The sequence below is a fragment of the Muntiacus reevesi genome, chromosome 9, assembly GCF_963930625.1.
Source record: "Muntiacus reevesi chromosome 9, mMunRee1.1, whole genome shotgun sequence".
Taxonomy (NCBI): domain Eukaryota; kingdom Metazoa; phylum Chordata; class Mammalia; order Artiodactyla; family Cervidae; genus Muntiacus; species Muntiacus reevesi.
The window spans coordinates 32475764-32490561 of record NC_089257.1 but is presented as its reverse complement, the minus strand read 5'-3'; the positions used below and the strand labels follow the sequence as shown (position 1 = coordinate 32490561).

The window sequence follows — 14798 nt, the reverse complement described above, 5'->3', positions numbered from 1 at the left end:
TTGGGCAAACTATGGGAGGTGGTGAGGGACAAGGAGGCCTGGCATGTTGCAGTCCATGGGGTTGTGAAGAGTCAGTTGCGACTTGGCAACTGAACAACAGGAACAAAAACCATATTGACAGTCTTAGCTAGAAGGACGAAGAGAAAAAGAGAGAAGACTCAGATTAACAAATTGAAAATGGGGTGATAGCCACCAATTCTGCAGAAATAGAAAGGTTTATATGAGAGTTCTAAGAATGATTGTATGCCTACAAATTTGATGGTGGTTTAGTTGCTAAGTCGTGTCTTGATTCTTGTGACCCCATGGACTGTAGCCCGCCAGGCTCCTCTGTCCATGGGATTTTCCAGGCAAAAATATTAGAGTGAGTTGCCATTTCCTTCTCCAGGTGATCTTCCTGACCCAAGGATTGAACCCGGGTCTCCTGCACTGCAGGCAGATTCTTTACCGACTGAGCCAGCTTAGATTAAATGGACAAATTCCTAGAAACAACAAGACCTACTAAGACTAAATCAAGAAGAAATAGAAAATCTGAATGGACCTATAACTAGTAAGGACACTGAATCAGTACTCAACAATCTCTTGACAAAGAAAAGCCCCAGACCCAATGGCTTCACTGGTGAATTCTAGCAAACATTCAGTGGCAAATTAGTATGAACCCACATCAGACTTTTCTGAAAAAACTGAAGAGGAGGGAATACTTTCTAACTCATCCTATAAGGCCAGCATATTCTTGATACCAAAGCTAGACAGAGACACTACAAGCAAAGAAAACCACAGACTGATATCCCTTATAAACATTGACACAAAAATCCTCAGCAGATACTTGTAAACTGAGTTCAGCAGCACACTTATAGAATTATACACCATGACCAAGTAGAATTTATTCCTGAAATGCAGTGTTTTCATCAAACAAAAAAAAATTGATCAATGTTATATGTCACATCAACAAAATGAAGGAAAAAGGAAAAGCATGTAATCATCTTAATTGATGCAGAAAAATCATTTTACACAAAACTTACCACCTTTTCATAATAAAAACACTCAACAAGCTAGAATAGAAGGAAAGTACCTCCATATAATAAAAGCCTTATATGAAAAACCCACAGTAAATATGATACTCAGTAGTGAAATATTGAAAGAGTTTCCTCTAAGATCAGGAACATGACAGTGATGCCCATTTCACCAACTCTATTCAACATACTACTGGGAGTTCCAGCTGGAGCAGTTAGACAAGAAAAAGAAACAAAAGGCATCCATATTGGAAAGGAAGAAGTAATACTATAACTGCAAATGATACGATCTTATACATAGAAAACGCTAGAGATCCCACATACCAGAAATAGCCCAAATCGAAACAAAAAGAACTCATAAATTAATTTAGTGAAGTAGCAGCATACAAAGGCAGCACACAAAAATCTATACATGAACAATCAACAATCTGAAATGAAAATTATGATATGGTTCCATTTGTAATAGCATTGAAAAGAATGAAGTACTTAGAAATAAATTTAACCAAGGAAGTGAAAGACACATACAATGACATCTACAAGATATTTGTAAAAAAAAAAAAAAAAAAAAGACATAACACATCATGTGTTCATGGATTAAAATACTTAATACTGGGGGGAGGTAGGTCCCAACGGCCCTTGGAGCTGCAACCGCCTTTCGCGCCCTTCTTGCCGACACTATGCTCCAGTTCTTGCTTGGATTTACTCTTGACAACGTGGTGGGAATGTATCTGGCTCAAAACTATGACATACCAAACCTGGCTAAAAAACTTGAAGAAATTACAAAAGACGTGGACGCTAAGAAGAAACCCCCAGTTGCTGAAGCCAACTCCAGCACTGCCTTCTGGATAAACTGAGTCTACTGTTCTCCAGGGCCTCTACCGTCTGAACCAAAAGCTTTTGTTTTAATCTCCAGCCTCAGCAGTTTTCTTTTTCGCTAGACCGTGCATTGCCTCACAGCACAAAAGGGACCAGAAGTTAAGAGTGACCCTTATTTCTCCAACATCCTCACTTCTTCCCTTCCTCCTTCCAGCCTCTTGGGAGGTCCTGAGAATGGAATCATGGTGCTTGATTAGTTATCATACCTTTAGTTAGTAGTCTCTCTCTTATTCTTTGAGATTTCTACTACCTTTTTCAAAAGAAAAGTGAATGAGTTTTGTGTAGTTGATGATATCTAAATCATGCGTGTTTCAGAGTCTGGTAATTATAATGGGTTTTTAAACACTTGGTACTAAATTATGTTGTTTCACAGTAGTAATTAAAATGAAAATCTGGAAGCTAGTTTCTGTGAATTATCCACTGATTTTATATCATCAGGAAGCTCCATAGTTGCTAATTTCACCAATAAATCAATTTACTATTCATTAACCAAGAAACTGTGTTCTGAGAACCCTATCAGGAATTGGGGAATTTAAAAGTATTTAAAATAATGGTCTTTGTCTTCAGTAGAATTCATAATCTAGTGTGCCATTTTTTTCTAGATGTATTTGATCTGGCTCTTTTCACTCATGAGAATCATAGTTAATGGGACTACAGGTACCTTTGACATTGCATGATAGATCTATGAGAAATTGTTTATAAAGGAAATTTTCTGCATTTTTGCATTAAAAAAGTATGTACATTAAAAAAAATAGAATACTTAATATTGCTAAAATGTCAATGTGACCCAAAGCTGCCTACTGATTCAATGAAATTTGTTCCAAAATCTTAATGATGTTGTCTTAGAAATAGCAAAATCCATCCTAAAATTCATATCGAATCTAAAGGAACTCTGAATGGTCAAAACAATCTTGAAAAAGACCAAACCTGGAGAGCTCGTGTTTGCCAATTTCAGAACTTACTGCGGAAGTACAGCAATCATGAGAGCATGATACCGGCGTAAAGGCAGACGTGTGAGCCAATGGGGTGCGAAAGAACACCTGGGAATAAGCTCTCACGTGTATGGCCAAATGACTTTTTACAAGGGCGCCTAGGGCATTCTTTTTAATAAATAGCTCTGAGAAAACTGGATATCCAGAAAACTGGATATGTAGAGAAGAGTTAAGTCGGACTCTTACGTAATACTACATAAATAAATTTGCTCAAAGTGGATCAAAGGTCTAAATGTAACACCTAAAACCATAACACTCTTAGAACAAAAACTTCATGACATTGGATTTAGCAGTGATTTCTTGGGTAGTAAAAGAAAGGTAGTGAAAGAAAAAAATAGATAAATTATACTTCATGAAAATTTAAAAAATTTGAGCATGAAAAGACACTACCAACATAATTGAAAAGGTGATTTATAGAATGGGAAAATATTTGCAAATCATATATCTGATATCAATTTAATATGCAGAATATATGGAAAAAATTTAAAACTCAACAGTGCAGAACAAACAACCTGATTCAAAAATGGGCAAAGAACTTGAATAGACATTTCTCCAAAGAAGAGATACAAATGGCCAAATAAGCACATGAAATGATTCACAAAGATCATAAATTAGGGAAATGAAAATCAAAACTACAGTGGGATACTACCCCACAACCATTAGAATGACTACTGTCAAAAAATGAGAAAACAACATTTTGGTGAGGATGTGGAGAAATTAGAACCCTTGAGCTCTGCTGATAGTATATAAAATGATACAGGTGCTGTGAAAAACAGTTTGCCACTTCATCAAAAAGATAACGCAGAATATTATGATCCAGCAATTCCATTTCTGAGAATATGTATTCAAAAGAATTGAAAGAAGTTTCTTGAAGCAAAATACTTGCACACCCATGTTCATGGCAGCATTCACAATATCTAGAACATGGGGCTAACTCCAGTGTTTGTTGATGGGTGAAGAGAAGCAACATATGACCCACACATATCACAGGGTATTATCCAGCCTTACAAAGAAGGGACATTCTTCAGTATGCTACAGCATGGATGAACCATAAAGACATTTTGATAGATGAACAAGTCAGTCATACATACTAACTATATGATTCCACTTATAAGAGACACTTAGTGTAATCAATGTCGTGGAGATAGAAAGTAGAATGGCAGTTGCTAAGAGCTAGGGAAGAGAGGAATGGGGGAGTTATTGTTTAATAAGTATGGAGTTTCAGAAGGTAAAATGAGTTATGTAAATGGATGGTAGTGATGGTTGTGTAACACTATGGATGTGTTTAATACCTACCATTGAAAGCTACACTTAAAAATGGTTAAGATGATTAGGTTTTATGTTGTTTGTTTTAGCATAATAAAAATTTGCTTAAAAATGCAAGTTACTGATTTGAAGAAAACACACTTCTTTATATTAATTCATGGCTACTAGAAATAGATGATTGTTTCATAATTATATGCAAACATTCAAGTAAAATAAATATTGTTGCTTTTCTATTGTACTGTCACAGATTCTATGTTTCTTGCAGATTTTTTTTCTGCAAGAAAAAAAATACTTCTAAATATATCTTTAATATATATTTTAAAGCCCTATTAATACTAGATTTCATGATTGGTTTATGTTTTTTATATATGACATTTTATTAGTACCATGAAGTCAAGTGGGCCTTAGAAAGTGTTACTATGAACAAAGCCAGGTGAGGTGATGTAATTCCAGCTGAACTATTTAAAAATCCTAATAGACATTGCAGTTAAAGTGCTGCACTCAGCATGTCAGCAATTTTGGAGAACTCGGCAGTGGCTGCCTGATTATAAAATCATGTTCAAGCTACTGTACAATTGCACTCATTTCTCATGCTAGCTAGATTATGCTCAAAATCCTTCAAGGTAGGCTTCAGCAGTGTGTGAACTGCGACCTCCCAGATATACAAGCTGGTTTCGAAGATGCAGAGGAACCAGGGATCAGATTGCCAGCATTCATTGGATCACGGAGAAAGCAAGGGAATTCCAGAAAAACATTTACTTCTGCTTCATTGGCTACACTAAAGCCTTTGACTGTGTGAATCACAGCAAACTGTGGAAAGTTCTCAAAGAGGTGGGAATACCAGACCACCTTACCTAGAAACCTGTATGTGAATCAAGAAGCAATAGTTAGAACTGGACATGGAACAACTGAGTAGGTCAAAACTGGAAAAGGAATACGACAAGGCTCTGTATTCTCACCCTGCTTATTTAACTTATAATCAGAGTACATCATGCAAAATGTTAGGCTGGATGAATCACAAGCTGATATCAAGATAGCTGGGAGAAACATCAATAACCTCATATATGCAGATGATACCACTCTAATGGCAGAACATAAAGAGGAACTACAGAGCCTCTTGATGAGGGTGAAAGAGGAGAGTGAAAAAGCTGGCTTCAAACTAAAAATTAAAAAAACTAAGATCATGGCATCCAGTCCCATCATTTCATGGCAAACAGATGGTGAAAAAGTGGAAGCAGTGACAGGTTCTCTTTTCTTGGGCTCCAGAATCACTGCAGATGGTGACTGCATCCATGAAATTAAAATACACTAGCTCCTTGAAAGGAAAGCTATGACAAAACTAGATAGCATATTAAAAAGCAGAAACATCATTTTGCTGTCAAAGGTCCATATTGTCAAAGCTGTGGTTTCTCCAGGAGTCATGTGCTGTTGTGAAAGTTAGACCGTAAAGAGGCTGAGCACTGAAAAATTAATGCTTTTGAATTGTGCTAGACTCTTTGGAGTCTCTTGGACTGCAAAGAGATCAAACCAATCAATCCTAAAGGAAATCAATCCTAAGTATTCATTAGAAGGACTGATGCTGAAGCTAAAGCTCCTATACTTTGGCCACCTGATGTGAAGAACTGACTCATTGGAAAAGACCCTGATGTTGAGAAAGGTTGAGGGTAAGAGGAGAAGGGGATGACAGAGGATGAGATAGTTGGATGGTATCACTGACTAAATGGACATGAGTTTGAGCAAACTCCAGGAGATAGCATAGGACAGAGGAACCTGCTCTGCTGTAGTCCACGGAGTTGCAAAAAATCTGACATGACTTAGCGACTGAACAACGACAATTTATTTAATACATTATCTCATATTTCAGATACTTGTCACATTTATAGGTGGTCTGCACTACCTGGTGATGTGATGAACATTTTACATACTCTTGTTAAGGTATTTAAAATCTTTTAGGCAGCCATCAGTAATAAACACAAAACAATTAGACAATTATATATTGAGTTCTTATATTTGATCATTTAATTAAAATTTTTTCTTGTCTCTTCTTTTTTGGTAAAAACTACAGTTTATCAGCTCTAATGTGTACTAGTGAAACCCACATTATTCAAACTATCAAATTTAGAATTTCCTCATAGTGTTTTAGGGTGGGGCGTATGGACATTTGAATCTCAATGGTAAATTTAGCATATTTTCTCTAACCTGAATATATATATTTAATGCTATTTATAAAATACTTTTTCATATCATAAGAAATGTGAAAAACTGATTCAGAAGTGAGTTTTCTGGTTGTATTTTCAAATTTTATTTGGCCTTTTGTTATTTAGTTGGTAAATCGTCTTCATCTCTTTTGCAACGGCATGGACTGTAGTCCACCAGGCTCCTCTACTCTTGGGATTTCCCAGGCAAGAATACTGTAGTGGGTGGCCATTTCCTTCTCCAGGGGATCTTCCTGACCCAGGGATCAAACCTACCCCTTCTGCTTGGCAGGTGGATTCTTTACCACTGAACCAGGGAGTCTTTAGCTAAATGAGTTACTTATTTGTGCCAAAATGTTTCCTAGTTTCTTTAACAATTCTTAGTTTTAGAAATCCCTGAGTAATAGTCTAGTCATAGTTACATAGTTTATAACTAAAAGGATAATAAGTTGTTCCTACTTATTTTCCCATAAAGATATTAGTGCTTTTTAAAATACTCATATTATGTGCTTTTATAATTTACATCTGATTACAATAGTTTTCATATTGAAATCTTTAATAATTGCAGTGTATTTCTTGAGTGTATATCCACCCTTTCTAGTAAGTTCAGTATCTGTGAGAATTTTCTTGCTTTTCTTTCAGTGACTTAATATAGTTTTATCAGTGAATATAATTGTCTTCATTAGAATTTAGAAGCACAGTATAAATACAGGACATTGGAACTTTATTTACATAAATAAGATCAATAACTTAATCAATTCTTTTGCCTATCCAGTGTCTTTAAATTATCTTCTTATGATTTGCTCTTTTTATAGTCCAGAAACTGAATCCTACTTTTTTGCCATTCAAATATGAGAATTAAATTTTTTTTTTGCTTTAAATTTAGCCTAAAAATTAATTACAAATTACAGTTTTCCTGCTTTGATGATAACTCCCAAATAAATGTGGTTCCATTGTTGTGAAAATGATCTTCCATTTAAAAAGTCAGATATATGTACTGAATTTTAAGTTTTATTTGAGCCATTCTTCAAGTTCAGTAAACAGAGACCTAGGAAGAAACAAATGTCCATTCTGTAAGGGAAGCTTACAGGAAGAAAAAGAAACGGGTGAAGTTTTTCTGTTCACAAAGCACATTTGCATGAGTCATCCTGAGTACTGGTTACTCTCTATTTAGGTCAACACTAGTCCTTGATCAATAGTCTAATCATAGTTACTGGAAGAGGCTAGGTCCAATGATTCTTTCTTTTCCTATTGTTTTTCTATGTCCCATATTGTTTTTGTTAAAAGTGCTAGTAAGTATACCTTGACCTTGTGAATTCTCAGAACATTTGATTTTACTCTTCTTCCACTACCTTCTCCTCATATAACTCCTTAGCTGTAAGTAGCAAACTTAAAGTGTTATTTTATAATAAACCAAGTTACAGAGCTTTATGGTGACTCATCTCACTGTAATGATCTGTGAACTCTCTTTTTTTTTTTTGTGGGTGCTAGTTTTTGTCTCCTTTGGGTGAAGCAAATATTTACCAGGAGATAATGTACATTTAAAGATTTTATTTGCTTTCATGAATGTTATTTCAGAAAATATTGATATGCATTTTTATAGCTACTTACCTTTTCTTTTATGTATAAATGTTTCACTTGGTTTGTTTGAGTCCTTAATGTATAAGATGTTATATTGCATTGTATACTACTTTTAAGGATGTATTTTATCCTTGTCATAATCATTTGCTCTTTGTGATATAGAGTATTTTTCTATATTTATAATTAAATTTCCAGAAAAGAAAAATAATTATTTTGTTTTATATATGTGTGTGTGTGTGTGTATATATATATATATATATATATACATATATATATATATATTCTTTTTTTTTTTCTTTTTGAACAGCAAAAGAAATTAACTCTGGATATACAATATATTTATAAAGATGGAGGATTTTTCACATGAGGCCAGTGTATGCTGGGAAAAATATTATTAGTAACAACAACATGAAGTTGTAGAAGATTTTAATGTTTGTGAAGCACTTTTATATATTGTTGTCTGTGCTTTCCATTAGTGTTGATCTCAGTAGCATTTTGTACAAAGTAACATGTTAACTGCAGAAAAAGAAAAGAGGAAATATGTCCATTCCTTCTGTTGTATTGGAATCATGTAGTAATAAATGATATTAGTTGGACTTGAATGTCCCTAACTACCAATCAGATTATGTGGTTTATGGTTTTTTTTTTTTTTTTTTTTTCACCATTAGTATTAGTTCTTAGTACCTAGTGGTCAGCCTACAAAAGCTTCAGTATTAGGCCTCTAAACTTATAGGTCAGGTACTTTGGTCTAACATCCCTAGAGCATAGATCACTAGCTTCCTTGGCACATGAGGGACTACATCAGTGCTCAGTCATTTGAAGTATGTTAATTCCAGAAAAACATCTACTTCTGCTTCATTGACTACACTAAAGCCTTTGTGTGGACCACAACAAACTGGAAAATTCTTAGAGATGAGAATACCAGACTACCTTAACTGCTTCCTAAGAAACCTGTATGCAGATCAAGAAGCAACAGTTAGAACCAGACATGAAATAATGGACTGGTTTAAAATTGGGAAAGGAGTATGTCAAGACAGTATATTGTCACCGTGCTTATTTAACTTCTGGGCAGAGTACATCATGCAAAATGCTGGACTGGATGAAGCTCAAGCTGGAATCAAGATTGCCTGGAGAAATATCAATAACCTCAGATATGCAGATGACATCACTCTATTGGCATAAAGTGCAGAGGAACTAAAGAGCCTCTTGGTGAAAGTGAAAAGGGAAAGTGAAAAAGCTGGCTTAAAACTCAACTTTCAAAAAACTAAAATGGCATCTGGTCCCATCACTTCATGGCAAATAGATGCAGAAACAATGGAAACAGTGACAGACTTTTTCTTGGACTTCAATATCACTGTGAATGGTGGCTGTAGGCTTGAAATTAAAAGATACTTGCTCCTTGGAAGAAAAGCTATGACAAACCTGGACAACGTTTTAAAAAGCAGAGATATCACTTTGGCCACCTGATGCAAAGAACTGACTCATTAGAACAGACTCTGATGCTGGGAAATATCGAAGGCAGGAACAGAAGCAGGTGGGAAGACAGGATGAGATGGTTGGATGGCATCACTGACTCGATGGACATGAGTTTGAGTAAATTCCAGGAGATTTTGTAGGACAGGGAAGCCTTGCATGCACACAAAACACTTATGTTCAGTTTGCAAGTATTTACATGGTATGTTATTTTTCTGGGCTTCAGAGTCACTGCAGATGGTGATTGCAGCCATAAAATTAAAAGATACTTACTCATTGGAAGGAAAATTATGACCAACCTAGACAGCATATTAGAAAGCAGAGACATTACTTTGCCAGCAAAGGTCCGTCTAGTCAAGCCTATCGTTTTTCCAGTAGTCATGTATGGAGGTGGGAGTTGGACTATAAAGAAAGCCAAGTGCCGAAGAATTGATGCTTTTGAACTGTGGTGTTGGAGAATACTCTTGAGAGTCCCTTGGACTGCAAGGAGATCCAACCAATCCATCCTAAAGGACATCAGTCCTGGATGTTCATTGGAGGGACTGATGTTGAAGCTGAAACTCCAGTACTTTGGCCACCTGATGCGAAGAGCTGACTCATTTGAAAAGACCCTAATGCTGGGAAAGATTGAGGGCAGGAGGAGAAGGGGACGACAGAGGATGAGATGGTTGGATGGTATCACTGACTCGATGGACGTGGGTTTGGGTGGACTCCGGGAGTTAGTGATGGACAGGGAGGCCTGGCGTGCTGCAGTTCATGGGGTTGCAAAGAGTCGGACATGACTGAGCGACTGAACTGAACTGGCATAGTATGTACATTGTATCAGGTGTTCTGAGTAGTCAAGGGATGATTTAAAGCATATGAGAGGATGGGCATAGGTTGTATGTAAATACTCCATGGGGTTGCAGAGAGTTGGATACAACTGAGCAACTGAACAACAACAACATGCTTCTTTTGTTATCACAACACTCTGCCAAGGAGTTCTGGTCTGTCTCAATGGTCAGGTCACTGGTTTTTTCAGAGTTTGTTCCCAGATTGATCTTTCGCTCTGGGTAGGAAATCTTCTATTTGTAATGATAGGAGACGGGGAGAAATTGCTCAAAGAAAGGTACAGGATAAATTGACTAGAACCACCAATAGACTAAGTCTTAGAAATAGAGCTGGAGAGAAAGCATGCTATCAGGGGCAGGAAACTGTAAGAGAATGTTTTTAGGAAATAGTGTTAATGCTAAAAAGGGAAACGGACTTCATGATTTTCCATCTTCTCTAGGTTTTTCTTCTTTTTCTTGTCCCTTGCTGCCTTATGTTTCTTCACTATGGTTTTGATTTTACTCTTCCTTTATAGTAGAAATCATGAAATAAAGCAAAGTCAGTCATGTGCCCTTCCTATTTTAGAAATGATCTTCAAAATAGTCTCATGAAGCCTGTCTTTTCCACCAGTCCAGAATATTTCTACCAAGGTGATTTATTCTTTGAGTAAATACATGTGAAACCAACATTTTTGAATAGAAAGTCTTGATTTTGGTTTAATTTAAAATGATCAAAACAGCAAACTAATGAATGAACATGAAGCCAACTTTTCTTGCTAAGAATTACTTAGAACTTAAATACAAACTGAGCTATTTCAAAAAGGAGAATGTAGATAATTATGAAAGAAAAATATTTTATTTTTCTTGGTTTACTATTTTTGTAACATCATTTTCATAACAGAAACTGCCCAGATTTTTCTAAAGTTATTTAGTTAATAATATATAATTATATCCATAAAGGGATATAAAAAGTCAGATGTTCATTTGTATTATGATATAAAAAGTAAGGTATTAATTTGCTTTTTAAATAAGATGAAATACAGCATTCCTCTCTAGCTCATTAGGTCAGTTTAGGATGTTAACCACAGTATTGCAGTCTCTGATACTTTCTACTTCTTTGATAATGAAAGATCAAGAATTAACTGTTAGATGCAAAAACAATAAAAACATTTTTAACCCTTTTGTTTGATTTTTAACTGGGATGATTCCATATTCCAGTTACTGCTTTAAGTTGTATAACTGGTGTTCATTTCTTTTGTTTTATATTGGTTTGTGGTAAAAAGTCTTATAAGTCTTTCCAAAATGTAACCTTACCTACCTTAATGTCTGGGCATTTAAGTCAAACTCTTCTTAATTAGCTTAAGGTTGTAATTTTGAATATTCATTCTTATTCTCTTCTATGAAACAGTGGTTTTCTAAGCACCTTAATTTCTTCCATCCCTAAGTCCCTACATGGGTGTCTGTTTCTGGGTGCCTTTTTATTCTTTTTTGCTGGTGTTCATTTCTTAGTATACTGACTTATAGCAAGGTCATCTACACTAAATTTTCCAATAGAGCTAACATGACTGGCTCTCTCACTTCTGGTCTTTTTTTGCGTAACACCATTTTAGAGATATCATCCTTGGCCACCTTATTTAAAATTTCAACTACCATCTCACAACATTTGATATCCCTTTTGCTTGCTTTTTTTTCTTTCTCTCTAGTACTTACCATGTTTTTTCATTTTCAATTTGATTCCTAACTGTCTGTTATGCCCTCCTTCTATGGCATCCTGGAGTTTAAGTTCCACAAACTTGAATTTTTGCCTATTTCTTTGCAACTGCCGCCTCAATGCTGAAGACAGTGTCTGACACATATAACGTGTCCTATAAATATTTGTTGAAATAATTATCACAAGGAAGAGTGAAAAGTACTAGTAAGAGAAACATTAAGAAGGTGGAGATGACAAGTGATTGGGTGAAGCAAAGAAGGCCTTGGGGAAGTGACAAAAAAGACAGTGAACTGTTAGGTCTAAGTTTCTGTGCAAAATGAGACCATTTCCTCATATTTTCAATAAATATTCATTGAACTTCTGCTGTGTGACAGATGCAGTGCTCTTCATCCTGGGAATACAATATGGAACAAAATTGGACATGATTTTAGCCTCCAAGGTGCTTACAGTTTAGTGGAGGAGGCAGGCATTTATTGAATAATTATCAAGGTGAATGTGAAATTTCTGCAGCTGTGATAAAGAATACAGCTAGCTAGCCCTCCTTATCTACAGTTACACATCCACAGACTCAACTAACTGCAGATCAAAATATTCATGAAAAAAAAAAATACCAGAAAGTTCCTAAAAGCAAAGCTTGAATTTGCAGCTCACAGGCACACAGAACGTTTGCGTTCTATTTGCAACTATTTACATAGGTGTACATTATATTAGATATTCTAAGTAATCAAGGGATGATTTAAAATTATATGAGAGGATGGGCTTAGGTTATGTGAAAATACTATACTATTTTTCCCTTCAAGTTTTATTGAGATACAATTGACATATAGCACTATAAGTTTGTGTGCATTGTAATGATGTTACTCAGCTACATCATGAAATGATTACCACAGTAAATTTAGTCATTATCTATTATCTCATATAATTACAAAACTGAAAAAATACAAAAAAATTTTTTTTATTGAGATGAGAGCTCTTAGGATTTACTCTCTTAACAGCACTCAAATATAACATATAACAAGTTTAATTATATTTATCATATTTTGCATTTTATCCATAGTACTTATCTTATAACTTTAAGTTCATTCTTTTTGATTTCTTCTAGTTCCTCCTCGCCCACCTTCTACCTCTGTTAACCACAGTGATCTCTTTTTCAATGAGTTTGTTTGTTTGCTTGTTTTTGAGGTATAATTGACCCACAGCACTTTGTTAGTTCCTGTTATGTAACACAGTGATTCAATATTTCTATACATTTCAAATCATTACCACAATAAATCTAGTTACCATCTGTTACTGTATAAAGATACTACATTATTATTGACTGTATCCCCATGTTGCTTTTCATCCCTATGACTCACTTATTTTGCAGCTGGAATTTTATACCTCTTAATCTCTGTCACCTATTTCTCTCCTCTCTTGAGCCTCTTCCTCTCTGGCAGCCGCCTGTTCTCTGTATCTATGAGTCTGTTTTGATTATGTTTATTCATTTGTTTTTTAGGCTCCACATTTAAGTGAAATCATACAATATTTGTTTTTCTGATGCTTCCTTCGTTTAGAATAATAACCTCTACATCCATTCATGTTGTAACAAGTGGGAAAGTTTCATTTTTTTAATGACTGAGTATGATTCCATTGTATATATACACCACATTTTCTTTATCCATTTATGGGCACTTAGGTTGCTTCTATATCTTGGCTATAGTAAATAATGCTGCTAAGTGATGTGTATATTTTCCAGTTGGTGTTTTTGTATCCTAGGCATGAAATTGTTTGATCTTGTGAATTTTTAATTTTTTGAGGAGTCTATCTACTGTTTTCCATAGTGGCTGCACTAATTTATGTTATTAGGTACTTATTAGAGGAGCAGAGCCAGAGGACCTGGGTGTAGGGGTCTGTCCCAGGAAAGCCCATAGGGTCCTGCTTGGTTACAAAATCAGGGAACATGGTACCACTAGTTTTGTTCTTTCTTAAGATTGTTTTGGCTATTTGGAGTCTTTTGTGTTTCCATACAAATTTTACAATTCTTTGTAATTGTTCTGTGAAAAGTGCCTTTGGTATTTTGATATAGATTGCATTGAAACTGTAGATTGCCTTAGGCAATATGGTCATTTTCAGCTCAGTTTAGTTCAGTCGCTCAGTCGTGACCAACTCTTTGTGACCCCATGGAGTGCAGCATGCCAGGCTTCCCTGTCCATCACCAACTCCCTGAGCTTGCTCAAATTCATGTTCATCAAGTCGGTGATGCCATCCAACCACCACATCCTCTATCGTCCCTATCCCCTTTCCTGCCTTTAGTCTTTCCCAGCATCAGGGTCTTTTTCATGAGTTCATATCAGGTAGCAAAAGTATTGGGGCTTTAGCTTCAGCATCAGTCCTTCCAGTGAACATTCAGGGTTGATTTCCTTTAGAATGGACTGGTTGAATCTCCTTGCAGTCCAAGGGACTCTCAAGAGTCTTCTCCAACACCACAGTTCAGAAGCATCAGTTCTTTGGTGCTCAGCTTTCTTTATAGTCCAACTCTCACATCCAAACATGACTACTGGTAAAACCATAGCTTTGACTACATGGACCTTTGTCGGCAAAGTAATGTGTCTGCTTTTTAATATGCTATCTAGGTTGGTTATAACTTTTCTTCCATGGAGCAAGGGTCTTTTCATTTCATGGCTGCAGTCACCATCTGCAGTGATTTTGGAGCCCTAAAAAATAAAGTCTGTCACTGATTCCATTGTTTCCCCATCTATTTTCTGTGAAGTGATGGGACTAGATGCCATGACCTTATTTTTTTGAATGTTGAGTTTTAAGCCAACTTTTTCACTTTCTTCTTTCACTTTTATCAAGAGGCTTTTCAGCTCTTCTTCGCTTTCTGCCATAAGTGTGGTGTCTTCTGT

At 35.7% G+C, this 14798-nt stretch overlaps 2 protein-coding genes across 7 annotated transcripts in view; both read left to right on the top strand.

Annotated features, from left to right (window-relative positions):
- METTL15 (methyltransferase 15, mitochondrial 12S rRNA N4-cytidine) overlaps positions 1-14798 on the top strand; it is a 351902-nt gene that overhangs the window by 12708 nt on the left and 324396 nt on the right. The window lies entirely within an intron of this gene.
- Positions 1091-2650, top strand: STMP1 (short transmembrane mitochondrial protein 1). The gene has a single exon (XM_065945124.1). The coding sequence runs from the start codon at positions 1688-1690 to the stop codon at positions 1862-1864; it is 177 nt and encodes a 58-aa protein (XP_065801196.1). The 5' UTR covers positions 1091-1687; the 3' UTR covers positions 1865-2650.

What these genes read in the sequence shown, in the direction of transcription:
- STMP1 (XM_065945124.1), top strand. Translation starts at nt 1,688, where the DNA reads ATGCTCCAGTTCTTGCTTGGATTTACTCTTGACAACGTGGTGGGAATG.